This window comes from Mustelus asterias, unplaced genomic scaffold (assembly GCF_964213995.1).
Source record: "Mustelus asterias unplaced genomic scaffold, sMusAst1.hap1.1 HAP1_SCAFFOLD_600, whole genome shotgun sequence".
NCBI classification, from domain to species: domain Eukaryota; kingdom Metazoa; phylum Chordata; class Chondrichthyes; order Carcharhiniformes; family Triakidae; genus Mustelus; species Mustelus asterias.
Window position 1 is genome coordinate 48647 of NW_027590550.1, and position 27498 is coordinate 76144.

The following is a 27498-nucleotide window of genomic DNA, read 5'->3' on the forward strand; positions in this document are numbered from 1 at the left end:
CTCTTCAATTATCCAGACAGATCTTTACCAAAGAAGCACATTTAAGTGCATTTATTGTTGGAAATGTCATGATAATGGGGAAGCGAGGAGGTGGTAAAAGCAAGCACACTGTCTAATCTCCTTCCTCTTCAGTGCAAAAAGCAAGCAAAAGCACCTCCACTCACTCCTAGACAGGGTTGCCAACCTTCCAGGATTGGCCTGGAGTTCCAGGCATTGAAGATAAATCTCCCAGACACTGCTGTGCGCAACCCTGGAGAAAAATCATCAGGACATTAAAAAGATTGTCATTTTTTAAAACATTTCTCTTTACTAGACATTAAAATATTGGAAATAGGAAAATGACAAGGTTGTGAGGTTAATAATCAGGCATCATCCAATTGGGTAATGAGTCTTCTTGCTGTCTGATTGGTGTAGGAAGGCAATACATCACTATGATGGACTAATCGTTGGAACACAGAGGAAAGACAAGATGATGGAAACCTCCAGAAATTCATTTAATCACAGTTGGCAACCCTATTCCTGATGTAAAATTAACCTCAGCACTGGGTCATTCTGCTTTGGGTGGTGCATTACAAACCACATCACATTCCACTTGTACAAAAGCAAAATATTGTGGATTATGGAAATCTGAAATTAAACCAGAAAATGCTAGAAATACTCAGCAGATCTGGCATTACCTATGGAGAGAGAAACTAGTTAATGTTTCAGGTTGATGATCTTTCATCAAAACATCTGCTAACTGGGATAGATTTTGAACAGATCATAGAATCATAGAATCCTTACAGTGCAGAAGGAGGCCATTTGGCTCATCGAGTCTGCACCGACCACAATCCCACCCAGGCCCTATCCCCATAACCCCATGCAGTTACCCTAGCTAGTCCCCCTGACACTAAGGGGCAATTTAGCATGGCCAATCCATCTAACCTGCACATCTTTGGACAGTGGGAGGAAACCTGAGCACCCGGAGGAAACCCATGCAGACATGGAGAGAATGTGCAAACTCCACACAGACACTGACCCAAGACGGGAATCGAACCCAGCTCCCTCTATCAACTCAAAAAGGGGAGGGAGAAATGTGGTGAAGCCCATTCCCACATTTTGAGTGCGTGTAAAACAAACCAACCTCTTATCTCGAGTTGTCTGTGGGGTTATTAAGAGGAGTGAAGCACTCCTAAACTGAAGGGTTGGGGAAAATATACCACCACTTATAAAAGGGGGAAATAAAAAAAATAAAAAAACACCTTTCTGTTTAGGGATGGGTGGCGAGAGGAGAAATCAGGGCAATTTCAATTAAATGCCCTCCTGTCCATAACAAATGTTATGGTGGAGTTGCAATGCATGAACTGTACAAAACACTCGTCAAACCACAGCCAGAGAACATTGTGCAGATCTGATTACCACATTATACAGTAGCACAGTGGTTAGCACTGCTGCCTCACTGCATCAGGCTTGGGTCACTGTCTGTGTGGAGTCTGCACATTCTCCCTGTGTCTGCGTGGGTTTCCTCCGGGTGCTCTGGTTTCCTCCCACACTGTGTGTGATGTGGAGATGCCGGCGTTGGACTGGGGTAAACACAGTAAGAAGTTTAACAACACCAGGTTAAAGTCCAACAGGTTTATTTGGTAGCAAAAGCCACACAAGCTTTCGGAGCTGCAAGCCCCTTCTTCAGGTTCCACACACCAAAGATGTACAGATTAGGTGCATTGGCCATGCTAAATTCTCCCTCAGTGTACCCGAACAGGCGCTGGAGGGTGGCAACTAGGGGATTTTCACAGTAACTTAATTGCAGTGTTAATGTAAGCCTATTTGTGACACTAATAGATAAACTAACTATAGGAAGGATACAATGGCATTGGAGAAGTTATTGAAGGGATTTATAAGAATGTTGCCCAGAATGGAGATTTTCAGCTTTGCAGAGAGATTGGATAGTCTGGGGTTGTTTTCATTGGAACAGAAGAAGCTGAGGGAGATTTAATTGAGGTATGTAAAAATATGTGAGGGCTAGATAGAATGGATAGGAAGAAAGATAGGAGTGGATTGTCTAAGGAAGAGAGATTGAGTAGACAAGGCCTAAATTCCCTAGAATTTAGCAGGATGAGAGGTGATTTCACTGAAACATATAAAATGATTTTGGGTCTCGACAGTGTAGATGCTGGAGGGATATTTCTCCTGACAGGGAGGTCTAGGACTAGGGGAGTCACAGACTTCACAATAAGCAGGTCAGCCATTTGCAACTGAGTTGGGGAGAAATTCCTTCACTCAAGGAGTTGTGAAATTCCGGAATGCTCTACCCCAGAGACCTGTGGATGTTCAGTAATTGAGTATCTTCAAAACAAAGATGGATAGATTTTTGGATATTTAAAAAAAATCAAGAGATGTGGGATAGTACATGAAGGTAAGGTGGAAGACCAGCTATAATCTTGTTGAATGGCCTTATTATTATATATTGGGATGTGGGCATCACTGGCTAAGCCAGTGTTCATTGCCCCCAATTTGCCTCTGAGAAGGTGGTGGTGAGCTGCCTTCTTGAACTGCTGCAGTCCATGTGTGTAGGTACACCCACAGTGCTGTTAGGGAGTTTCAGATTTTTGACCCAGTGACAGTGAAGGAATGGTGATATTTTCCAAGTCAGGATGGTGAGTGCCTTATAACTTAGGGTCATATGCAGACCTAGATCAACAACTCACTATTCCTTCAGGGGCAGCACAGTGGTTAGCACTGCTGCCTCACAGCACCAGGGTCCCGGGTTCAATTCTGGCCTTGGGTGACTGTGTGGAGTCTGCACGTTCTCCCCTTGTCTGCGTGAGCTTCCCCTGGGTGCTCTAGTTTCCTCCCATAGTCCAAAGATGTGCAGGTTTGGTTGATTGGCTATGCTAAATTATCCTTTAGCGTCAGGGAGATTAGCTAGGGTGAATAGGTGGGGTTACGGGAATAGGGCCTGGGTGGGATTGTGGTTGGTGCAGACTTGATGGGCTGAATGGCCTTCCTCTGTACTGTAGGGATTCTATGATTCTATCCCAGTAATTAATACATGATGAAATGTTGAGTCCCAAGCTCAGGGGAACTCTCTTTATCTAATCCTGTCAGTGAGAGAACTAGGAGGTCTTGTGGCCCAGTGGGGAGTGCCCCTATCTCTGGACCAGAAGCTGTGGGCTTGAATCCAATGCCAGGACTTGTGGGCTACAGAAGGAGTGTTTATAATGCGGTTCAACAGGCTGATAATCAGCTCAGGAATCTTTCCACCACTTCCCTCCACGCTTTCTCAAAGGAAAAATAACAGTGTGGATGTGAAGAAATGTTTAAAAGATTGGAGAATCCATCGTCGCTACTCTCTGACTGGAATTTTACCGCGCTGCCCGCCATGGGAATCGGAGCGGGCGAGGAGCGGACAATGGGAAGGTCCGTTGACCTCGGACGGGATTTTACAGTTTCGGGACGAGCGAGGCTGTAAAGTCCAGCCCTCTATCTCAACCAATCACTGGCCCATAAGATAAAGGTAAAATACTGCAGATGCTGGAATCTGAAACAAAAACAGAAAATGCTGGAAAATCTCAGCAGGTCTGACAGCTTCTGTGGAGAGAGAATAGAGCCAATGTTGAGCCTGGATGATCCTTCGTCAGAGCTGGAAATTATTGACACATATTCCATGGATGCCCAAAATCCCTGTACTTTCATTTTCATTAATCATCTCTGTAATGTAAAGCGTTAACAGAATGAACAAAGAACAAAACAGCACAGGAACAGGCCCTTCGGCCTTCCAAGCCCGTGCTGCTCCCTGGCCCAAACTGGACCATTCTTTTGTATCCCTCCATTCCCACTCCATTCATGTGGCTATCTAGATAAGTCTTAAACGTTCCCAGTGTGTCCGCCTCCACCACCTGGCCCCGCAGCGCATTCCAGGCCTCCACCACCCTCTGCGTAAAATACGTCCTTCTGATATCCGTGTTAAACCTCCCCCCCTCACGTTGAACCTATGACCCCTCGTGAACGTCACCACCGACCTGGGAAAAAGCTTCCCACCGTTCACCCTATCTATGCCTTTCATAATTTTATACACCTCTATTAGGTCACCCCTCATCCTCCGTCTTTCCAGTGAGAACAACCCCAGTTTCCCCAATCTCTCCTCATAACTAAGCCCTTCCATACCAGGCAACATCCTGGTAAACAGCTTGGAATACAAAAGCAGGGATGTACTTCTGAGGCTTTATAAAGCACTGGTTAGGCCCCATTTGGAGTACTGTGAGCAATTTTGGGCCCCACACCTCAGGAAGGACATACTGGCACTGGAGCGGGTCCAGCGGAGATTCACACGGATGATCCCAGGAATGGTAGGCCTGACATACGATGAACGTCTGAGGATCGTGGGATTATATTCATTGGAGTTTAGGAGGTTGAGGGGAGATCTGATAGAAACTTACAAGATAATGAACGGCTTAGATAGGATGGACGTAGGGAAGTTGTTTCCATTAACAGGGGAGACTAGGACGCGGGGGCACAGCCTTAGAATAAAAGGGAGTCACTTTAGAACAGAGATGAGGAGAAATTTCTTCAGCCAGAGAGTGGTGGGTCTGTGGAATTCATTGCCACAGAGGGCTGTGGAGGCCGAGACGTTGAGCGTCTTCAAGACAGAAATTGATAAATTCTTGATTTCTCGAGGAATTAAGGGCTATGGGGAGAGAGCGGGTAAATGGAGTTGAAATCAACCATGATTGAATGGTGGAGTGGACTCGATGGGCCGAATGGCCTTACTTCCGCTCCTATGTCTTATGGTCTTATGGTCTTAAACCTCCTCTGTACTCTCTCTAAAGCCTTCACGTCCTCTGGTAGTGTGGCGACCAGAATTGGGCGCAGTATTCCAAATGCGGCCGAACCAACATCAGACCCCAACTTTTATACTCTATGCCCCGTCCTATAAAGGCAAGCATGCCATATGCCTTATTTACTACCTTCTCCACCTGTGACGTCACCTTCAAGGATCTGTGGACTTGCATATGCTAATAACTTGAATACGCTAATAACTGATGTAGGTGATGATGTGTCACTGACATCAGTCAGTCATGTGCCGGACTCTTGAGAGAGAGAAATTAGCACACACTGTGCTCTGGAGAAACATACCCACCTCTGTATTAACAAACTGATTTAAAGCAAGTATCAGAGTATGACTACAGCCCGTCTTAGGGAAGATACAGTAAGAAGTCTCATAACACCTGATGAAGGAGCAGCGCTCCGAAAGCTCGTGATTCCAAATAAGCTTGTTGGACTTTAACCTGGTGTTGTGAGATGTCTTATTGTGCCCACCCCAGTCTGACGCCGGCATCTCCACATTAGGGAAGCTAGGTCACCCACACCAGTAAGGAAGAGCTATGCCAAAAGTTCACAGATCATGGAGACCATCCAAAACAATCTCTTGTGTGGAACCTAACAAAATGCACAAAGACAACATTCATAGCCACTTCTCTATCAACCATGCTGGTGACTTCATCAAAATGTTCCACCAGATTAATTAAACAAGACTTACGCTTCACAAATGCATGCTATTAGATCAGCGAATATTGTTTAAGTATTCAGTTAAGTACTCAATCACTCTGTCATCTCTTAGTACAATGTACTTTTCTTCTAAATGACTTGTGTCCAGTGTCTATTTACTGTAACCTCGGAGGTCAGTGCCTGTTATTAAGAGTGGCAAGTGCTTGTAGATTTACAATCAGAATAAATCCACATAAAAAGACTGCTGTGCTTCCTCTTCACAACGGCTTGGAATGCTCGAAGTGCATCTGGAATATGACAGGTAAAAACTTGTGCATGTAATAATGTCAGGGGATGGAATAAGATTTCTCTTTATTTTTTTATAACATGTATTTAGCAATATTATGTGCAAGAATAAATTGTAGATTGCAAACTGTTATGCAAAGTGCGAGAAGAAATGCAAACAAAGCTGTGGATGCCTGCAAGATGCAGGGATGAGGACAGGCTTCCCCGCTGTGATGGAATCAGTGCGACATGAATGTCATGTAATGTGAGAAGAGTTAAAAAGAATTTGCAAAAATTAAACACTGCAACCTCTCCACATATTCAGCCCAGTCCTCGCTTCTCTCATCAAACTCACCGATTGACCCGAACATAAAGTTTATTAGTCACAAGTAAGCCTTACACTAACACTGCAATGAAGATACTGTGAAACTCCCCTAGCCGTAGAAAATAGCCATAGTACTCAGTCAAAAACAGAAAAATGCTGGAAAATCTCAGCAGGTCTGACAGCATCTGTGGAGGGAGAATAGACCCAACGTTTCGAGTCTAGATGACCCTTCGTCAGAACATCATAGTGCTGTTAACTTGAAATTCCATCAAATAATCCCATGATGTAAACTGGCTATTCCCTGCATGCAATCTCATGTTGCCTCGCTGAACGAAAACTTTGTTTTATTTTCCTGTCATTTTCTCCTTGTCGCCAAAGACGGTGATATGAGATCACAAATAAGGTAACTGAATGTGTTGTTTAAAAGGAACTTCTTTATATATAAATAAACGACAACATTCAACAATAACGGTAACTCAACAAAACAGTAAGAACTACAAAAACAGGAGCACTAGTAAAACAGGTCTTGCTGACAGGTCTGAAAAGCCCGCCAAAGCCCACACATGCTCAGGACCCTCAACAGACACCAGTAAAACAATTACATAGGGAAAAGGCTTAGAAGAACACACCATACTCAAAATGACATTCTAACAACTACTACAGGAGAAATGGATGCTGATTGGAAGCCTGAAGAGTCTATAGATTCCTGCTGCTTTCTCCATGAAAGTACTCAACTTCCTTCTCTCCTGTTATAGTGACTGCGACTTTCCTTCCTATAATCAAATGATAACAAAAGCCTAAAACCCATCTTCTGATAATACACTGACCACAGTTGCACTCAGCAATTACACTGACCCTCTAACTATCTGAACAAATCAGCTTTTCTCCTTGTTTCTGATAGTTGCCCCTCTCCTTCCTGGAATTCAGATTTCCAGTTGCAGTTTGTCCTTTGGTACCTGACTCATGAACCTAATCAACAAGTGTCCGCACACTGTTCAACAGAGGAGGCAGCATAGCTCCACTTAATGCTTTCCTCCTCTGAGAACCACACAATGTACTTCCAGACGCGATTGTTAAATAGCAATCCAAACCAAAAACTTTAAGCAGCTTCTTCCACTTTAAGCTTTCCTATTGCAGACCCTGATGGGGTAAACTAAATCACAAAAAGCCAAACAGCAAACCTGGAATCTCCCTCCCAAAACCACAATAGGATTTCCCACTTTTCACTCCAGAAGCGCCTCTATCCAATCCAGTCACTTCCAGCGTGATGCCACCACCAAACACTCCTGTCGCTTTCAGCATTGCAAAAGGGCTGTTCCCTGCATGACAGTACGGGGCAATTTAGCATGGCCAATCAACCACAGCACCCGGAGGAAACCCAGATAGACACAGGGAGAATGTGCAAACTCCAAACAGACAGTGACCCGAGGTCGGAATTGAACCCGGGTCCCTGGTGCTGTGAGGCAGCAGTGCTAACCACTGTGCCTTCCTGCACATGTTCATCGCAAGCTTGAGGAACAGCACTGCATCTTTCAATCCAGCACTTTACAGCCTCTGGACTGCAAAATCAAAGTATGTAACTGGACCATATTGTGTAGTGAGTGAAGTCAACTTGTAGGCAAACAATTAAATAAAGCTTAAACAAAGGCAAGTTTTAAGGGAATATATTAAAACTCTGTCTGTTACAAAATGTTGCTTCATAATATATATATGTAACGTACTCAGTTGGAGCAGGAGGCAAATTATGATCTTTTTATACATGAAAGCAGCACATTTGCATTTGGGTATCACTGCTGCATTTACAACTTCCAAAGATACAACTCAAACAGATTAGAAAAACTGTACAATAGAAATACAAAATTCACCCAGCTTCATGATTTTTTGTACAAGTTTCTGATGATCACTGCTGTCATTCTGAAAATTAATCATTTTATACAATAACTACAATCATTTGATGATTCCATCAAATCCTGCTCTCCGCTGTCGATATCATTGACACTTTGTTACGGAGATATCATTACCACAGTAATGCTGATTTAACAAGAAAAAGACTAAGAGGGAACAATCCAATGCCATTTTTCACATCACGATGAGCCAGCACTTCCATAAGGCTTTTCCCGCTTGGATCCCATGAATTCCAGTCCTTCGATCGGGATTTCCTTTTCCTTGATGGCTTTCTGTAATTAAAATAGTTTTTCTCTCATTAGCAAACAGCAGCTGTGCTGGAAAATATGAAGCCATGCACAGAAAAATAATAATTTAAAAAGAAAAATAAGTCAAAAAAATGTTTTAAAAAAGAAAAATAATTTAAAAGAAAAATAAGGGCGGCACGGTAGCACAGTGGTTAGCACTGCTGCTTCACAGCTCCAGGGATCTGGGTTTGATTCCCGGCTTGGGTCACTGTCTGTGTGGAGTTTGCACATTCTCCTCGTGTCTGCGTGGGTTTCCTCTGGGTGCTCTGGTTTCCTCCCACAGTCCAAAGATGTGTGGGTTAGGTTGATTGGCCGTGCTAAAATTGCCCCTTAGTGTCCTGAGATGTGTAGGTTAGAGGGATTAGCGGGTAAAATATGTAGGGATATGGGGGGAGGGCCTGGGTGGGATTGTGGTCGGTGCAGACTCGATGGGCCGAATGGCCTCTTCCTGCACTGTCGGGTTTCTATGATTTCTATGAAGTCAAAGCACAGAGAGGACCAGGCAGGCCCGAATCCATCTCCTTGCTTGCACCAAAAACCAAATTAAATTTAAATCTAATTCATGGTCCCCACAAGAGAGACATACAAAATCCAGCTGAGAAGATAAGGTATTTCTCCCCATCTTGGGCTTGATCCGAAGGTTGATCTTAGCCAAAGTTCGAGAAGCCCCCCCTGCCCCCCCGGGAGATCAACCTTCCTGATGAATGTCTCTCCCTGCCAGGTACGTGGCCCATGAAGTGGGACTTGATAAGAATAAGAACTAGGAGCAGGAGTAAACAATTCAGCCCCTTGAGCCTGCTCTGCCATTCAATACGATCACGGCTGATCCAATCTCAGCCTCTACTCTACTTTCCTGATCATTCACCATAGCCCTTCAAACCCTTACTAATTAAAAATCTGTCCACCTCTTCCTTAAATTTACTTAAACTCCCGGCACCCACAACGCTCTGCGGTAGTGAATTCCACAGACCCTTTTAGAGAAGTAATATCTCCTCATTTCAGTTTTAAATTTGCTGCCCCGATCCTAAAACTATGACTTCTCGTTCTAAACTATGCCCTATAAGAGGAAACATCCTTGAAACCAGACCTTCTGGCCCAGAAGGTAGGAATGTTACTACTGCACCATCAGACTTCCCACTTTAGTCAGTATATGAATTTCCCAGAGTCAGAAAGTCATGGTTCAGGCTCCATTCCAGAGATTTGAACATTTAATCTCATCTAACACTCTGTACAATGCTGAGCCGCACTGTCAGAGGTGCAACCTTTCAGACGAAATGTTAAACAGAGAACTATCTCAAATTCACTTTGCTGAAATGACAAATTCACTGGTCAGGCGGGCAGAAGAGTGTCAATTGGAATTCAGTCTGGAGAAGTGCGAGGTGATGCATTTGGGGAGATCAAACAAGGAAAAGGAATAAACAATTACTGAGAGATGTAGAGGCAGTGAGAGGCTTTGGATGAACAGATCCCTGAAGTGAACAAGACATGTCAACAAGGCATATAGAATCCTTTCCTTAATTAGTCGAGGTGTTGAATATAAAATAAGAAGGTTATGCCGAAATAATATAAATTGTTAGTTAGGCCACAGCTTGCAAGTTGTGCGCCGTTCTGGTCACATTTCAGAAATAGCTTCCCGGCCTCAGGCAGTCCCCCCGCCCCCGGGAAAGGTGCCGGCGGTGGGGAGGCGGCGGCCTCACCTTCACGCACTCCTGGTACTGTTTAAAGAGCTCGCTGCACGGATCCGCGCTTCGCTCCCCCTTCAGGAACTTCTCGGCGAACCAGCGGTTGAAGCACAGATCGTACCCGCGCTTCAGCTCCAAGCACTCGGTGCCCACACTGTTCATAGTCACCCCGATGGCCGCCGGCCCCGCGCCGTCGCATCAATTCTACGTCATCCGTCACTCACGGTGACACCGAAGCCCGGGCAACGGCGCGCGCCATCTTTCATGCTGGCAGCTGATTTCCTCTGCCCGGACCGCCATCTTTCATGCTGGCATACAATCCCACCTCCCGGGGGAGGTGCCATCTTTAATGCTGGCAAACATCTTCGCTGATGCTGGCACCCCGTTGCGCCATCTTTGATGCTGGCAAACGGCTTCATTGATACTGGAACTGGAATGTATTCCTTGCGGGACTGGGATCGGTCCGTTCCTCCCGGTTTCTGTCCCGCACACCGGGTTTCCCGCCCTCTTTATTTTGCCTGTTATTTTAACTGGCACTCTGCGGGGCGGGGGGGGGGGGGGGGAGGCAGTGGCCGCTCAGATCCCAGTTTGTGGGATCACCGGGAACCGGGACTCTGCCTTTTCCAGTGGGAATCCTCCGGTGTGAGCGGGGCAGGATGAATAAAAGACAATTTAACTTCATTGCAATTAAACATAAGACTGGAGCAAATAAAAAAAAAATCATCGCCCGAACAGGGACTTGAACCCTGGACCCTCAGATTAAAAGTCTGATGCTCTACCGACTGAGCTATCCGGGCCCTGAGTACAGCCTTTAACCACACTCTGTTACAGCGCTGAAACTAACCACCTGCTCCACACTCTCTGCATCTTCCTCACCTGTTCATCCAACTTCCCCTGGAACCATCAATGTGATTCACCCCAACCTCCCCCCACCCCCCTCACACTAATCACTCTCTCTGGAAAACAGCTCCCCTGCTGAATTTAACATCTTCTTCCCCAATAAATAATTCACAACACTTTCTGGGAATAAGAGGGCACATATTTAAAGTGTAAAACACAATTACTGCGGATGCGAGAGTCTGAAACCAAAAGAAAATGCTGGAAAATCTCAGCAGCATCTGTAAGGGGGGGGAAAAGAGTCGCCTTTTCGAGTCCAGACGACCCTTTGTCAAAGTTCTGACAAACAGATTTAAAGTAACTGGTAAAAGAAGCAAAAAAAAGCGACAGGAAAACTATTTCCGCGCAGCCGGTGGTTAAGGCCTGCGACGCACTGCCCGAGCGTGTGGTGGAGGCAGGTTCAATCGAAGCCTTCGGAAAGGGACTGTTGTCCGAAAAGGGAGGTTGTGCAGAGTTACGGGGAGGAGAGGGCAGGGGGAACGGCGCTGAGCCATTTGCTCATTGGGAGAGCCGGTGCAGGCACGATGGGCCGAGCGGCCTCCTTCTGCGCCGTAACAATTCTGTGATCTCGACCCCGATCGAATTCCCTCATAATCTTAAAGGCCTCAGTCGCCTCTTTTGTTAAAGAGCCCCAGATTGTTCACCCTGCCGTACAATTACTGTCACGTCGCTGCCAGCGAGAGAACAGTTCTCCCGAGCTTCGGTGTAAGGTCCTGTTTTCAGTGATTGCTTTTCATTCACCTTCATCGACCCCGCCCTACCCCCACCTCCCCTTCCTCGGTCAACATCCCCTTTCATTAGAAACCATCTTATGGTCCTTTCATTCTGCTGTTTCAACACACAATAACTCCATGGCAATCATAGGCCTGTCACTACCCCAAGGCCATATGTGCTACTGGGCTGCTTTATTGCCTTTTTGGAAGCAGCAGTTCTTCAAATCCGCCAACATTTAAGGAGAGAGAAACAGTGTTAATGTTTCACTTTCAATCGATGAAAGGTCACCGGCCTGCAATCTTAACCTTACATTTCTCTCTCCACAGAGGCCGAGTGTTCCGGGCATTTTCTATCTTCAACTGTGCACACCAATAATATTTCCCAATAAGTTGCGATTTTAGATCTCAGCAACTCTGTGATCCTCAAAATATAAGTTTAAGTTTATGTATTAGTGTCACATTAATACGGCAATGAAGTTACTGAGAAAATCAAAATATATTCTATATTATGAGGCAAAACAATGTACAAGTGTGTTCTATGTTTAAAACAGTTTTAACATAGAATCTTCATGCATTATCAAGCAAGAAACAGGCCATTTGGCCCAACCAGTCTGTGCTGGTCTTTATATTCTTCCACCTCCCACATCTCAGCCTTTATTTTGATTTTTTTTTAAGTGATGGTATTATTTTAGGGTTGTTTGTTACAAGCAGCTTGTGAATTTTCACCATTGATCAGTTCACTGATGAACAATCATAAAATTGTAAAATTCCTACAGTGCAGAAGGAGGCCATTCAGCCCATCGAGTCTGCACCCACTGCAATCCCACCCAGACCCTATCGCCGTAACCCCATGTATTTACCCTAGCTAGTCCCCCTGACACTAAGGGGCAATTTTAGCATGGTCAATCCACCTAACCCGCACATCTTTGGAGTGTGGGAGGAAACCGGAGCACCCGGAGGAAACCCACGCAGATACGGGGAGAACGTGCAAACTCCACACAATGGCTATGGGTAGCATTCTCTGTCAAGGGAAAGCTGATAACCTGCTCTTGCAAATCTGCCATTATAACTCGTGATTTTGAGAGGCGACAAAAAACATCGAGAGGCACAATCAAGCACACAACTTAGGAGCAGGAACAGATTCTTCAGGCCTTTGAGCCTGCTCCACCATTTGATAAAATAACGGCTGATCTGATTGTTTATTTCTTAGTGTCACAAGTGGGCTTACATTAACACTGCAATGAAGTTACTGTGAAAATTGTGGCCTCAGCTCCAGTTTCACGTTGACCCCCTGTTGGGGATAAAATCCTAATAGGTTAGTGAAAATTTTAAATCATTCGATGTTTAAGACAGAACTACCAGCATCAAGATAAATGATGTTAAATCAGACTTATAGTATTTGATTGGATTTGATTTATTGTTGTCACGTGTATCAGTATACAGTGAAAAGTATTGTTTCTTGCATGCTACACAGACAAAGCATACCGTTTATAGAGAAGGAAAGGAGAGGGTGCAGAATGTAGTGTTACAATCACAGCTAGGGTGTAGAGAATGATCAACTTAATGCAAGGTAGGTCCATTCAAAAGTCTGATGGCAGCAGGGAAGAAGCTGTTCTTGATTTGGTTGGGATGTGACCTCAGACTTTTGTATCTTTTACCCGACGGAAGAAGATGGAAGAGAGAATGTCCGGGGTGCATGGGGTCCTTAATTATGCTGGCTGCTTTGCCGAGACAAGTGTAGACAGAGTCAATGGATGGGAGGCTGGTTTGCGCGATGGACTGGGCTACATTCACAACCTTTTGTAGTTTCTTGTGGTCTTGGACAGAGCAGGAGCCATAAGCAAACAAGGGAGTGGGCTGCACACATACGAAATGCAGTAAGAAATTTAAACAAGTAATGGTGATTTAAAAACATATATGTTGATATTTTGGAATGTATTAAATTACTTTATAAATGTATTTTATAAAGATCATTGTTCGCTTTAGCCAAAGGCAGAATGCTGCAAGGTATGATGGTAAAGGGCATTCAGACAGAACCACATTCTAAGGGAATAATGAAACCGTGGAAATATGTAAGCTTTATCAGCAGAGTTTCTAATGGTGAAACACTCAGGGTAACTTTATGATAAGATGGATACATGCCCGGATGCAGGATCATGTTTAAAGTTTATTTATCAGGACCAGTAGGCTTACATTAACACTGCAATGAAGTTACTGTGACAATCCCCTAGTCGCCACACTCCGGCGCCTGTTCAGATACACTGAGGGAGAATTTAGCATGGCCAATGCACCTAACCAGCACGTTTTTTGGACTGTGGGAGGAAAGCGGAGCACCTGGAGGAAACCCATGCAGATACAGGGAGGATGTGCAGACTCAGCACAAAGGAGTATTGAGTGAGTCTGACTTGACAGTGACCTGAAGGGAAATTTGTGGGAATGTTAACTTTGAACTTAGTGGCCAGGCGTCTGGTTACTAAAGGACGCAGGATATTGAGTTGGCCAAAATGAAAGGAAATGTCTGGATTTTATAGACAAATGAAATACCATTATACCAGAAGGTAAGATGCAATTGGCTGGAGTATATGACAGGTATTATTGTTGATTTATGTATATTGAAGATGATTGATTCAAAACTAATGAAAGGCAGATGTATCTGATAAGGAAGTGTATAATTGACCCAAGTGTATAATTGACCCATCTTGAACTGCATACGTCTGAACTTATTGGAGATGTCTGGCTGCTCTCCGCCTGGAGGGGCCTAAGACTCTTCGATAATTTCTTCCTACAATCGTTGCTCAAATAAAGTTATGTCTTTAACTGAGTCACTGGCTTTTGTGAGTCTTGTATTGTCTGAAGTTTCGGTGATACCCAGCTACCTCGCAAACCCTGCAACACCCCTTACACTCTTTGACTCCTTTTTCTATCAAGAATCTACCTTTCTCAGATTGTGGTCAATTCATCAGCTGAAAACCACGGTATGATCTTGTACAAGAAGAATAAATACTTGATGAACTACCTAGTGTTCAGGAATAGAATCATATAATTAGAGAATTCCTGCAGTGCAGATGAGAGTATAAGATAGCTCTTGTAACTTCTGTTATCCTTACAAATCTGTATATATCTGCAAAGGTATAGATGGGGTGAAGGAGTGATGTAATATAGTTCATCTTTTCTTGTTTAATAATTGTTTTTATTCTTTTGTTAAATGTTCATCAGTTGACTCCTGTGACTCTGCTCAGTAGCAGCCTTCACATCTCTAAACAAAAAATAAAAGTTAGGATTTATCAAGCTGGGCTCCACCCTGGGATCTGACTTATCCAATTAGCTGGGATTATAAAGTCTAAGCTGGTGGTTGTGTAAAGGTATCCCAGTGCTTGTCAACATCTTCAGAAGACAGGAAGTGAAAAAAGTTGCAGAGGGCTCAGAGGGTTAAATTACGAGCATAAATGGCATAAACTTGGCTTGCATTTCCCTGAATGTGGAAGATTGAGGGATTATCTGGTTAGAATATAGAACAGTACAGCACAGGAACAGGCCCTTCGGCCCACAATATTGTGCCGAACATGACGCCAAATTAAACTAATCCCTCCTGCCTGCCCTTGGTCCATATCCCTCTATTCCTCACATTATTCATGTGCTTATCTAAAAGCTCCTTAAACGCTCCTATCATATCTGCCTCCACCACCACCCCTGGCAGTGCATTTCAGACACCTACCACTCTTTGTGTAAAAAACGTGCCCCTCACATCACCTTTGAACTTTGTGTAAAAAACGTGCCCCTCACATCACCTTTGAACTTTCCCCCTCTCACCTTAAGTGCATGCCCCTAGTATTAGACATTTCAACTCTGGGAAAAAGATTCTGACTGTCAACCCTACCTATGCCTCTCATAATTTTATAGACTTCTATCAGGTCTCCCCTCAGCCTCTGCTGCTCCAGAGAAAACAACCCTAGTTTGTCCAGCCTCTCCTTGATTTGATTTATTATTGTCACATGTATTAGTATACAGTGAAAAGTATTGTTTCTTGCGTGCTATACAGACAAAGCATACCATTCGTAGAGAAGGAAAGAAGAGAGTGCAGAATGTAGTGTTACAGTCATAGCTAGGGTGTGGAGAAAGATCAACTTAGTGCAAGGTAGGTCCATTCAAAAGTCTGATGGCAGCAGAGTTGGTTGGTACGTGATCTCAGACTTTTGTATCTTTTTCCCAACGGAAGAAGGTGGAAAGTACATCCGGGGTGCGTGAGGTCCTTGATTATGCTGGCTGCTTTTCTGAGGCAGCAGGAAGTGTAGACAGTTTCAGTAGATGGGAGGCTGGTTTGAGTGATGGACTGGGTTTCGTTCATGACCCTTTGTAGTTTCTTGCGGTCTTGGACAGAGCTATGATACAACCAGAAAGGATGCTTTCTATGTTGCGTCTGTAGAAGTTGGTGAGAGTTGTAATGGACATGCCAAATTTCCTTAGTCTCCTGAGAAAGTAGAGGCGTTGGTGGGCTTTCTTAACTATAGCGCCCACATTGAGGGACCAGGACAGGTTGTTGGTGATCTGGACACCTAAAAACTTGAAGCTCTCAACAATTTCTACTTCGTCCCCGTTGATGTCGACAGGGGCATGTTCTCCTTTATGCTTCCTGAAGTCGATGACAATCTCCTTCATTTTGTTGACATTGAGGGAGGGATTATTGTCACCGCACCAGTTCACCAGATTCTCTATATCATTCCTATACTCGGTCTCATCATTGTTTGAGATCTGGTGGTGTCATTAGTAAACTTGAAAATCGTGTTGGAGGGGAATTTGGCCACACAGTCATAGGTGTATAAGGAGTATAGTAAGGGGCTGAGGACACAGCCTTGTGGAGCACTAGTGTTAGAACATAGAACATAGAAAAAATACAGCACAAACAGGCCCTTCGGCCCACAAGTTGCGCCAGTCATGTCCCTACCTACCTAGGCTTATATATAGGCTTACCTATAACCCTCAATCCTATTAAGTCCCATGTACTAATCCAGAAGTCTCTTAAAAGACCCTATCGAGTTTGCCTCCACCACCACTGACGGCAGCCGATTCCACTCACCCACCACCCTCTGAGTAAAAAACTTACCCCTGACATCTCCTCTGTACCTACTCCCCAGCACCTTAAACCTGTGTCCTCTCGTAGCAGCCACTTCAGCCCTGGGAAAAAGCATCCGAGAATCCACCCGATCTATACCTCTCAACATCTTGTACACCTCTATCAGGTCACCTCTCATCCTTCGTCTCTCCAAGGAGAAAAGACTGAGCTCCCTCAGCCAATCCTCATAAGGCATGCCAACCAATCCAGGCAACATCCTTGTAAATCTTCTCTGCACCCTTTCAATCATTTCCACATCCCTCCTGTAATGAGGCGACCAGAACTGAGCACAGTACTCCAAGTGGGGTCTGACGAGGGTCTTACAAAGCTGCATCAGTATCTCCCGACTCCTAAACTCAATCCCTCGATTGATGAAGGCCAGCACACCATACACCTTCTTAACTACCTCCTCTACCTGCGAGGCCGATTTAAGAGTCCTATGGACCCTGACCCCAAGGTCCTTCTGATCCTCTACACTGCTAAGAGTCTTACCCTTGATATTATACTCCTTCATCCCATTTGACCTGCCAAAATGGACCACTACACATTTATCCGGGTTGAAATCCATCTGCCACTTCTCCGCCCAGTCTTGTATCCTATCTATGTCACGCTGCAGCTTCTGACATCCCTCCAACCTATCCACAACACCACCAACCTTCGTGTCATCGGCAAACTTACCAACCCATCCCTCCACTTCCTCATCCAGGTCATTTATGAAAATGACAAACAGCAAGGGTCCCAGAACAGATCCCTGGGGCACTCCACTGGTGACCGACCTCCATTCAGAAAAAGACCCGTCTACAACCACTCTCTGCCTTCTGCAGGCAAGCCAGTTCTGAATCCACACGGCAACAGCCCCTTGGATCCCATGCCCTCTCACTTTCTCGAGAAGTCTTGCATGGGGGACCTTATCAAATGCCTTGCTGAAGTCCATGTAAACCACATCTACCGCTTTTCCTTCGTCAATGTGTTTAGTCACATTTTCAAAGAACTCCACCAGGCTCATAAGGCACGATTTGCCTTTGACAAAGCCGTGCTGACTACTTTTGAGCATACTAAACTTCTCAAAATGTTCATAAATCCTGTCCCTCAGGATCTTCTCCATCAACTTACCAACCACTGAGGTTAGACTCACCGGTCGGTAATTTCCTGGGCTATCCCTATTCCCTATAGTGTTGAGGATGATCGTGGAGGAGGTGTTGTTGCCTGTCCTTACTTACTGCTGTCTGTGGGTTAGGAAGTCTAGTATCCAGTGGCGGGAGCCAAGCCCCAGGCCATGAAGTTTGGAGATGAGTCTCATAGGGATAATGGTGTTAAAGGCTGAGCTGTATGACAAAGGTGTCTTTGTTATCTAGGTATTCCAGGGTTGAGTATGGCTCAGACCCTCTAATACCAGAAACATCCTGGTAAACCTCTTCTGAGCCCTCTCCAAAGACTCCACTTCCTTCCTGTAATGTGGCGACCAGAATTGAATACTCTGTGCGGCCTAGCCAACGTTTTATAAAGTTACAACATGACATCCTGACTCTTGTACTCAGTGCCTCGACCAATAAAGGCAAGCATACCATACGCCTTCTTTACCACCCTATCTACTTGTGTGGCCACTTTCAGGAAGCTGTGGACTTGAACCCCAAGATCCCGCTGTACATCAATGCTGTTCAGGGTCTTGCCATTTACTGTATACTTACCTTTAACACTTGATCTCCCAAAGTGCAGCATTGGGGCGGCACGGTAGCACAGTGGTTAGCACTGCTGCTTCACAGCTCCAGGGTCCCGGGTTCGATTCCCTGCTCGGGTCACTGTCTGTGTGGAGTTTGCACATTCTCCTCGTGTCTGCGTGGGTTTCCTCCGGGTGCTCCGGTTCCCTCCCACAGTCCAAAGATGTGCGGGTTAGGTTGATTGGCCAGGTTAAAAATTGTCCCTTAGAGTCCTGAGATGCGTAGGTTAGAGGGATTAGCGGGTAAATATGTGGGGGTAGGGCCTGGGTGGGATTGTGGTCGGTGCAGACTCGATGGGTCGAATGGCCTCCTACTGCACTGTAGGGTTTCTAGGATTTCTACCTCACAATTGCCTGGATAAAACTCCATCTGCCATTTCTCTGCCATATCAGCGGCTGATCTATATCCCGCTGGTTAAGGTGTTTAAAATGTTAAAAGGATCAATTAGGTAGATACAGAAGTTCCCTGTGGGCAGATTTGCTGGAGGCTGGCGGGGATGGGGGTTAGGGGTGGTGCTGTAAATTGCATGGGGCCTTTTCTGCCTCCTAATTGCCCTCCCCCAAACTGGTCAAAATTTAAAAGGCAGCAGGTGATGGGCCTTTGACCACCATTTGGGATGAGGTCCCGCCTCTAAGTGCTGCCAGCCGATCAGATTGGGAGTGATGGCTACTTCTGGGACTGCATCCAATCCCAAGAGACAGGAGCTGGATGACAGGTAGGTTGGGGCGGGTCTCGGGGGGGACCACAATCGGAGGCTCTGGGGATGGGTTGGGGATGCACCAGGAGTCCCTTATTGGAAAAGGGGGCCTCTGAAGGAGGTACGCCCTCTATCCCAGCCAAGGCCCAATCTGATTTACCTATCAGGCTTCACGCCTATCCCTGACCCCCTCCCACTGGCTGAAACATTGCAGCCAATCAGGAAGTCATTAGTAATTGGCCAATTAAGGGAAATGTAAACATGTCTCTCATTTATAACATGCAGGGATTATGGTCCAACTCCTCAGGGTAGTGTCCTAGGCCCAACCATCTTCAGCTGCTTCATCAATGACCTTCCCTTCATCACAAGGTCAGAAGTGGTTGGCACAGTGGATAGCACTGCTGCCTCACAGGGATCTAGGTTCAATTTCGACCTTGGATGACTGTGGAGTTTCCACGTTCTCCCTGTGTCTGCGTGGATTTACTCTGGGTGCTCTGGTTTCCTCCCACAGTCCAAAGGTGTGCAGGTTAGGTGGATTGGCCATGCTAAACTGCCCCTTAGTGTCAGGATGATTAATGGGGTAAATAGATGGGTTTACAGGAATAGGGTCTGGATGGGATTGTTGTTGGTCCAGGCTTGATGGGCCAAATGGCCTCCTTCTGCACTGTAGGGGTTCTATGATTCCATGAAAAGTGGTATCGCTGAATCCTCCAGTATTAACATCCTGGGGTTACCATTGCCCAGAAGCTGAACTGGACTCACCACATAAATACTCTGGCTGCAGGAACAGGTCAGAGGCTAGGAATCCTGCAGCAAATAACTCACCTCCTCACTCCCCAAAGCCTGTCCACCACCTACAAGGCACCAGTCAGGAGTGTGATGGAATACTCTTCACTTACCTGGATGAGTGCAGCTCCAACAACGCTCAAGAAATTCAAGACCATCCAGGACAAAGCGGCCTGCTTGATTGGCACCTCATCCACCACTTCCAACATCAACTCCCTCCACCATCAATGCACAGTGGCAGCAATGTGTACTATCTACAAGATGCACTGCAGCAACTCACCAAGGCTCTTTAGACAGCACCTTCCAATCCCTTGACTGCTACCACCTATAAGGGCAAAGGCAGCTGTTGCATGTGACCATGTATGAGGAGAGATTGACTAGGTTAGGATTGTTTCGCTGGAGTTCAGACGAATGAGGGAGCATCTCATAGAGACTTGTAAAATTTAACAGGACTAGGCAGGGTAGATGCAGGGAGGATTTTCCCAATGGTGGGGGAGTCCAGAACCAGGGATCACAGTTTAAGGATTTGGGGTAGACCATTTAGGACGAAGATAGGGAGATATTTCTTCAACCAAAGAGAGGTGTCCCGGGGAATACATTACCACAGGAAGTAGTTAATGCAAAACATTGAACGTATTCAAGAGGCGGCTACATATAGCACTTGAGGCGAATGAGATCAAAAGTTATGGGGAGAAAACAGGATTAAGCTATTGAGTTGGACGATCAGCCACCAACAGTGGCAGCTATATATACACAATCTACAGGATACATGGCTCCTTAGAAAGCACCGTCCAAAACCCATAATTACTACCACCTAGACAAGGACATCTTGAAAGCCCCCGCCAAGCCACTCACTATTGACTGAGTTATATCACTCTTCCTTCACTGGCCCCAGGATGCCTTAACAGCAACTATACACACAGGCTATGAATGAATTTTTTAAAAATTGCCAGTGGTGCACAATTGACAAGTGGAGTCTAGGTACTCCAGGAAGGAAGCTATACTGTAACTATACAAGTTCAGATTTAATGGAGCCTTTTTACTCCCTGGAACAAATACCCCACCTCCAAATACTCCTCACCCTTTGAAATGAAAGAAGCTGGGTTTTTTCCCCTGTACCTCTTACAAAATGCCAGCCTCACGATCAACACAGAGCAGTCAGAAGTTTCTTGTACTTTTAGCCATAAGAATAAAGCTCACTCCATCAGATGCAACAGCCTCCTCCTACTTAATAAAAATGCAGCAGACACAATTTTCCACAGTATATTTATTATGGTGTTGCATCAAAGGTGAACACATTTCATAATTCTTTTGTCTTTATTTTTTAAAATAATGCACACATTTACATAATTCTTAGACTTGAAGGAATGGTCCATAAACTCAGGACCAGTCTTCTCTGTTCCAATTTTTCAGTGTTCCTCTCCACCTTCCCAGCCTGTGGGCAGAACATTAGTATGGGCATTGTGGAAGAGACTGTGCGTCCCATCACCCCAAGGAAATGGCTGTGGATGGAAAAAAGTGTATAAGAATTCAAGCCCCAACTTCACATTTTAAACATCTGGGATCTCATTGCAATGCCTTCCCACCAAGTTCAAATCAATCATCATTTAGTGAGACCTCCACCAGAGTATATGGCAATAGATGAGATCACTATGCAGAAGATACTTCAAGAAAGCAACTTGTAGAACTGTTCAAAATGAGACTAGAAGAGTGAAGTGTCCTCTGTCCCTCAAATCGACTAGCTAGGTAACCCAATCAACTCTGAAGCCAGTCACTAGGAGGGGATTATGATCTTCCCTATTGCTCCATGCTTCCTTTTGCACACAGTTGTGGGGACTTTCATGGAGCATCACAATGTGACAACTCATCCCCCCCTTTGCACAGCCCACAACCCAGTACACTTAGTCTGAGTGGAGGTTGTGATACCCAAGTTAAGATTTCTTCAATTTTATACACAAGCTGAAGAGACAATTTCCTCGGTGTTTCGTGGGCTGGCAGCTATTTAACTGAACATGCTCCACAGTTTGGACAAGTTGGATTATGACCCACTGCCCACATCTATCTTCTCTCAGCTTCTACCCCACCCTTTTTCTCCTCCTCAGATCCAACTCTCCATCCAACTCACCCAGAGCAGCAAGAAAAATTAAACTTTCCAGTTAGGATTCAAATCACCCACCAGTTACCAGGCCCCAAGTCACTTGCCAATTTCTTAATAATAAATTTTGATCCCAAAATGCTAACAGCTGAGGAAACATGGATTACAATCCAGTCAAGGAATGTTAGACAAAATAAGTGAGGACTCAGGTGTGCCACTTGATTTATTGAAGAGCATTCAGTAACAAAAACCTGGATCTCTGATAGTTATATTACCATTCCCCATACAATATTGCACACAGAACTTCAATTACACCAACTGGAATGGCTTAGATTAGATCTTTTATCTTTCACTAGGTATTCAGGCTTCTGTTACAGGTCCAGAATAACTAAAGGATCCACAATGAAATCTGCCATTGTAACCAATTAGTATCCTAGGTCTGACAAGATAACCTGCTCCTCTATCTATTTGCATTTCACAGACAGGATTTTCTCATGGATGAAGGAATTTGATTTAATCAGTCCATAAGACCATAAGACATAGGAGCGGAAGTAAGGCCATTCGGCCCATCGAGTCCACTCCACCATTCAATCATGGTTGATTTCAACTCCATTTACCCGCTCTCTCCCCATAGCCCTTAATTCCTCGAGAAATCAAGAATTTATCAATTTCTGTCTTGAAGACGCTCAACGTCTCGGCCTCCACAGCCCTCTGTGGCAATGAATTCCACAGACCCACCACTCTCTGGCTGAAGAAATTTCTCCTCATCTCTGTTCTAAAGTGACTCCCTTTTATTCTAAGGCTGTGCCCCCGCGTCCTAGTCTCCCCTGTTAATGGAAACAACTTCCCTACGTCCATCCTATCTAAGCCGTTCATTATCTTGTAAGTTTCTATCAGATCTCCCCTCAACCTCCTAAACTCCAATGAATATAATCCCACGATCCTCAGACGTTCATCGTATGTCAGGCCTACCATTCCTGGGATCATCCGTGTGAATCTCCGCTGGACCCGCTCCAGTGCCAGTATGTCCTTCCTGAGGTGTGGGGCCCAAAATTGCTCACAGTACTCCAAATGGGGCCTAACCAGTGCTTTATAAAGCCTCAGAAGTACATCCCTGCTTTTGTATTCCAAGCCTCTTGAGATAAATGACAACATTACATTTGCTTTCTTAATTACGGACTCAACCTGCAAGTTTACCTTTAGAGAATCCTGGACTAGGACTCCCAAGTCCCTTTGCACTTTAGCATTATGAATTTTGTCACCGTTTAGAAAATAGTCCATGCCTCTATTCTTTTTTCCAAAGTGTACGACCTCGCACTTGCCCACGTTGAATTTCATCAGCCACTTCTTGGACCACTCTCCTAAACTGTCTAAATCTTTCTGCAGCCTCCCCACCTCCTCAATACTACCTGCCCCTCCACCTATCTTTGTATCATCGGCAAACTTGGCCAGAATGCTCCCAGTCCCGTCATCTAGATCGTTAATATATAAAGAGAACAGCTGTGGCCCCAACACTGAACCCTGCGGGACACCACTTGTCACCGGTTGCCATTCTGAGAAAGAACCTTTTATCCCAACTCTCTGCCTTCTGTCTGACAGCCAATCGTCAATCCATGTTAGTACCTTGCCTCGAATACCATGGGCCCTTATTTTACTCAGCAGTCTCCCGTGAGGCACCTTGTCAAAGGCCTTTTGGAAGTCAAGATAGATAACATCCATTGGCTCTCCTTGGTCTAACCTATTTGTTATCTCTTCAAAGAACTCTAACAGGTTTGTCAGGCACGACCTCCCCTTACTAAATCCATGCTGACTTGTCTTAATCCGACCCTGCACTTCCAAGAATTTAGAAATCTCATCCTTAACGATGGATTCTAGAATTTTGCCAACAACTGAGGTTAGGCTAATTGGCCTATAATTTTCCATCTTTTTTCTTGTTCCCTTCTTGAACAGTGGGGTTACAACAGCGATTTTCCAATCCTCTGGGACTTTCCCTGACTCCAGTGACTTTTGAAAGATCATAACTAACGCCTCCACTATTTCTTCAGCTATCTCCTTTAGAACTCTAGGATGTAGCCCATCTGGGCCCGGAGATTTATCAATTTTCAGACCTTTTAGTTTCTCTAGCACTTTCTCCTTTGTGATGGCAACCATATTCAACTCTGCCCCCTGACTTTCCTGAATTGTTGGGATATTACTCATGTCTTCTACTGTGAAGACTGACGCAAAGTACTTATTAAGTTCCTCAGCTATTTCCTTGTCAAAGTAAGGCTGACAATTTTGACACTACTATTGAGCACTTGGCGTGCATGCATGATACATTACTTCATAAATAGCATAACATTCTCTCCCTATTAGCAGTCCTTGAAATTTAATACTCACTTTGGTCCGGATGCGCAGATGCTCATACGGAATAAACTCTGGCCTCTCATGGCTGTGCTGCTGAGCCTTCAGGTAGCAGTTCAACATACAGACACTTACACCAGGAATAGCAACAACAAAGCTCAGGATCTTCCATAGACGCGCTGCGGGAGGAAGTGAACATATGCTACAATCAAATGTCCTTGGACACAATATATTCAGCCTTCTACACATTCGGGATGTGTCATTACAAAGCAAACTTTTAGAAAATGTTAATCCAAAAGTAGAGTCAAACTGACATGACAGATACTTGAACCTCACACTGCTTCTGTTTGACTATGTGTGTAATAAAAAATACCAGTGCATCTTGTGGGTATTTTATGTCTCTCTCTAGATTTTAATTTAAATGCTCAGAGTAGGGCACCTGCCCCTATTACAAACATTCAGATCTTTACCACTGGAAGAGCACCATTGCAGAGCCTACCTGGACCCAATTCCAACCCAGCAATGTAACTGGGACACTGCCCATCTGAACTATTACAGCTACTGATTGGAGAGCAGTAGTTGCTGTGAAGGACAACATTAATTTGATCCCTTTTATTGGTTGGTTATGTTGCTAAAGATACACAGGTGATAGACATTATTGAGAACAGAGTCCGTTGCCCCTTTAACACTGCCAATTTGTTAATGAGTTTGCTTTTGGGTTATAAAAAAGTGTAATAAAGAGTCGAGACACCAGGCGACCAAGGGGGTCATCCAACCTGACTGTCTGCCCCTCTATAGCGGCTACACGCGTGGCCGGGTGTCCCTGCAGAGGGAGCATGCAGTGTCCGAGGGCACTGGTGATGCCTTCTGTGCCTGCTGGGCACTGCAGGAGCTGGGGCATGTATCAACCCCCTTAATCATATTTTAGTTTGATGCTTTACTTTACCTTTGGGCAGTTCCCTTCTTTTTGGGAGCTATCCATTTTAATTTGTCCCTCAATTAATCTAGTTTAATTGTTTTGCCAAAAAGACTGGCAGCAGGTGACTAAGGGGGTCATCCGACCTGACTGTCTGCCCCTTTACTGCGGCTACATTTGCAGCCGGGTGTCCCTGGAGAGGGAGCATGCAGTGTCCTCAGGTGCCATTGAGGCCACGCTCATTGGGCCCCACAGGGACTGGAGTGTATTACTGACCACTTTAAAATCACATTTTGGTTTGATGTTTTAATTTTCCTTTATGCTTTGATTTCCCCCCCCCAATTCACTAATTTGCATCTGGGTGCCCTTGGAGACTTTCATGACAGTCATATGCCGCAGAGACTGGTGTGTATCTACAGCCCCAGGAATGATAATTTAGTTTGATAAGTTTCCTTTCGGGTTTGCCTTTTTGTTACAATAAAGGGTATTGTTAATTAGATAACTAATGTTATTGATTGAGGGCCTATAAAACCTACTGGGTTAGTCATTAGGAGGCAGAGATCTATAATGCTGTATCCTGTGAATAAACCCAAGGAAAATTTGTTTCATACACCACCTGGCTTGGATCCAACAATCCCATGTCAAAGGATACGAATAATTATAATTAAAACTTTAAAAAGATGAAAATGACATTTGAGTTACTATAAATGGCACAAACAAACCAGTGAGAACTTCTGGACTCAGCAATAAAAGGGGCGGTCGTGGAATTTGCAGCACATGATATAATGGGAATTACAGTGCAGATAACCTTCAGGAGGGCAAATGAAAATTACGAAAAAAAGTCATTTGCATCAAGTCTCCTAATCGAGCTCATTCGTCCCCATTACAGCCACCGCTCATCTTGAATCCAAAAATAACTCGAGGATTGCTCACATTGTTAGGATTTTAACTTTTGCAGCAAAAGGTGAAGACAAGTGAGGCCCTCATCCCAGCCTCTGATAAATGTGAACCAGTTCATGACTGCAATATATGAATTAAAAAGGTGCTTTAATTATTCTGGCCATAACCTTGAGCACACACATGAATACAACCTTGCATCAAACCCTTTGCCTACTTACAGGATGTTACATTCTAAGTGCTTATCAGGTTATTTTATAAAGTTAAGCGCCGCAAAACTACTTCTCATTGAGGAAATTGAATTATTAGTGATTTGGGGCCATTTTAGTTGCGGAAGAGGGAGGGTTAACCACAGCTATGGTGCACCGTAAGGGGAAGTAGCGCAGTAATGCAGCGCGGGCCCCAGGGTCGCCACCAATCCTGCTCCAATTACAGGCTGAGCGGAGCCGGGAGCCTCGGACGCGGCTGGAAACGGGTGGCGGTGAGTGAAGCCCCGGGCCCGCAGTGAGGGAGAGGCCGCGGATGGAGCCAAGGTCATCGCCGCTTGTCCCCCCGGTGTCGACCCAGGCTGGGCCGCACACCAGCCGCCCGCCGCCACCCCGATCCCCCCGGGCCCGCGCTTACCCGACTGGTGCTCCTCGCCGCCCGCCGCCGCTGCCAGCTGCCGAGCGGAGCTGAATCCCCGGCGGAGAACCCCAGCCCAAACCGCCGCCATCTTGTCACAGAGAGAACAGTGCGCAGGCGCGGGGATGGGCCCGTTAACCGCCAACCCGGGGGCAAAGGTCACAGCAAATCACATCAGTTTTATTATCAGAGCCCGAGGAAGAGTGTTTATATCAACATCGGTGACCCCGTTAGCGTTGCGATAGTTTCTGTTTTATAATATGTGCTTATCAGGTGGGCGGGTTCAGGGTGAATGGGGCGTGACCATGATGAAGGGGGCGGGGTTAGACTGAACGGCGCGGGGGTCAGGGGAAGGGGCAGAGTTAGGATGGAGGGGCGTGGCCAGGCTGAAGGGGCGGGGTCCGGCTGAAGGGGCGGGGTCCGGCTGAAGGGGTGGGGCCAGGATGAAGGGGCGGGGTCCGACTGAAGGGGTGGGGCCAGCATGAAGGGGCGGGGTCCGATTGAAGGGGTGGGGCCAGCATGAAGGGGTGGGGCCAGGATGAAGGCGGGAACAGGGTGAAGGGGCAGCAAGGCCTCAGCATGAGGAACTTTCTAAGCCAATCTGTCCAATATTCTGCACTAGGAAGCTCCTCTTCCCCTGACTATACTAACCACTCTTTATCCTTATTGTCCACCCCATTACCCTCCACATTTTCCTCCATTTCTGCCATCTTCAGCCTAATGCCACCATCGCACATATCTTCCCTACTCCC

General features: G+C 45.5%; 2 protein-coding genes and 1 non-coding gene across 3 annotated transcripts; all 3 read right to left on the bottom strand.

Annotated features, from left to right (window-relative positions):
- Positions 1 to 7724: 7724 nt before the first annotated feature.
- Positions 7725 to 10155, bottom strand: triap1 (TP53 regulated inhibitor of apoptosis 1). The gene is made up of 2 exons (XM_078205179.1): positions 9966 to 10155; positions 7725 to 8253 (listed from the first exon to the last, which is right to left on the bottom strand). Exons 1-2 carry the CDS (start codon positions 10110 to 10112, stop codon positions 8161 to 8163), a joined length of 240 nt encoding a protein of 79 aa, XP_078061305.1. The 5' UTR covers positions 10113 to 10155; the 3' UTR covers positions 7725 to 8160.
- Positions 10156 to 10674: 519 nt separating this feature from the next.
- On the bottom strand, positions 10675 to 10747 carry trnak-uuu (transfer RNA lysine (anticodon UUU)). The gene has a single exon. It is a non-coding gene; the product is annotated as a tRNA-Lys (tRNA).
- Positions 10748 to 21123: 10376 nt separating this feature from the next.
- Positions 21124 to 27021, bottom strand: LOC144487124 (cytochrome c oxidase subunit 6A, mitochondrial-like). Its single transcript, XM_078205183.1, has 3 exons — positions 26747 to 27021; positions 24346 to 24488; positions 21124 to 21373 (listed from the first exon to the last, which is right to left on the bottom strand). The coding sequence occupies exons 1-3, from the start codon at positions 26835 to 26837 to the stop codon at positions 21281 to 21283; spliced, it is 327 nt and encodes a 108-aa protein (XP_078061309.1). The 5' UTR covers positions 26838 to 27021; the 3' UTR covers positions 21124 to 21280.
- Positions 27022 to 27498: the final 477 nt, after the last annotated feature.

What these genes read in the sequence shown, in the direction of transcription:
- triap1 (XM_078205179.1), bottom strand. Translation starts at nt 10,112, where the DNA reads ATGAACAGTGTGGGCACCGAGTGCTTGGAGCTGAAGCGCGGGTACGAT. An exon ending in AGTACCAGGAGTGCGTGAAG is followed by an intron (nt 8,254 to 9,965) that starts GTGAGGCCGCCG and finishes TTTTAATTACAG; the next exon opens with AAAGCCATCAAGGAAAAGGA.
- LOC144487124 (XM_078205183.1), bottom strand. Translation starts at nt 26,837, where the DNA reads ATGGCGGCGGTTTGGGCTGGGGTTCTCCGCCGGGGATTCAGCTCCGCT. An exon ending in CGGCGAGGAGCACCAGTCGG is followed by an intron (nt 24,489 to 26,746) that starts GTAAGCGCGGGC and finishes TTCCTCCCGCAG; the next exon opens with CGCGTCTATGGAAGATCCTG. An exon ending in ATCTGCGCATCCGGACCAAA is followed by an intron (nt 21,374 to 24,345) that starts GTGAGTATTAAA and finishes TTCCATCCACAG; the next exon opens with CCATTTCCTTGGGGTGATGG.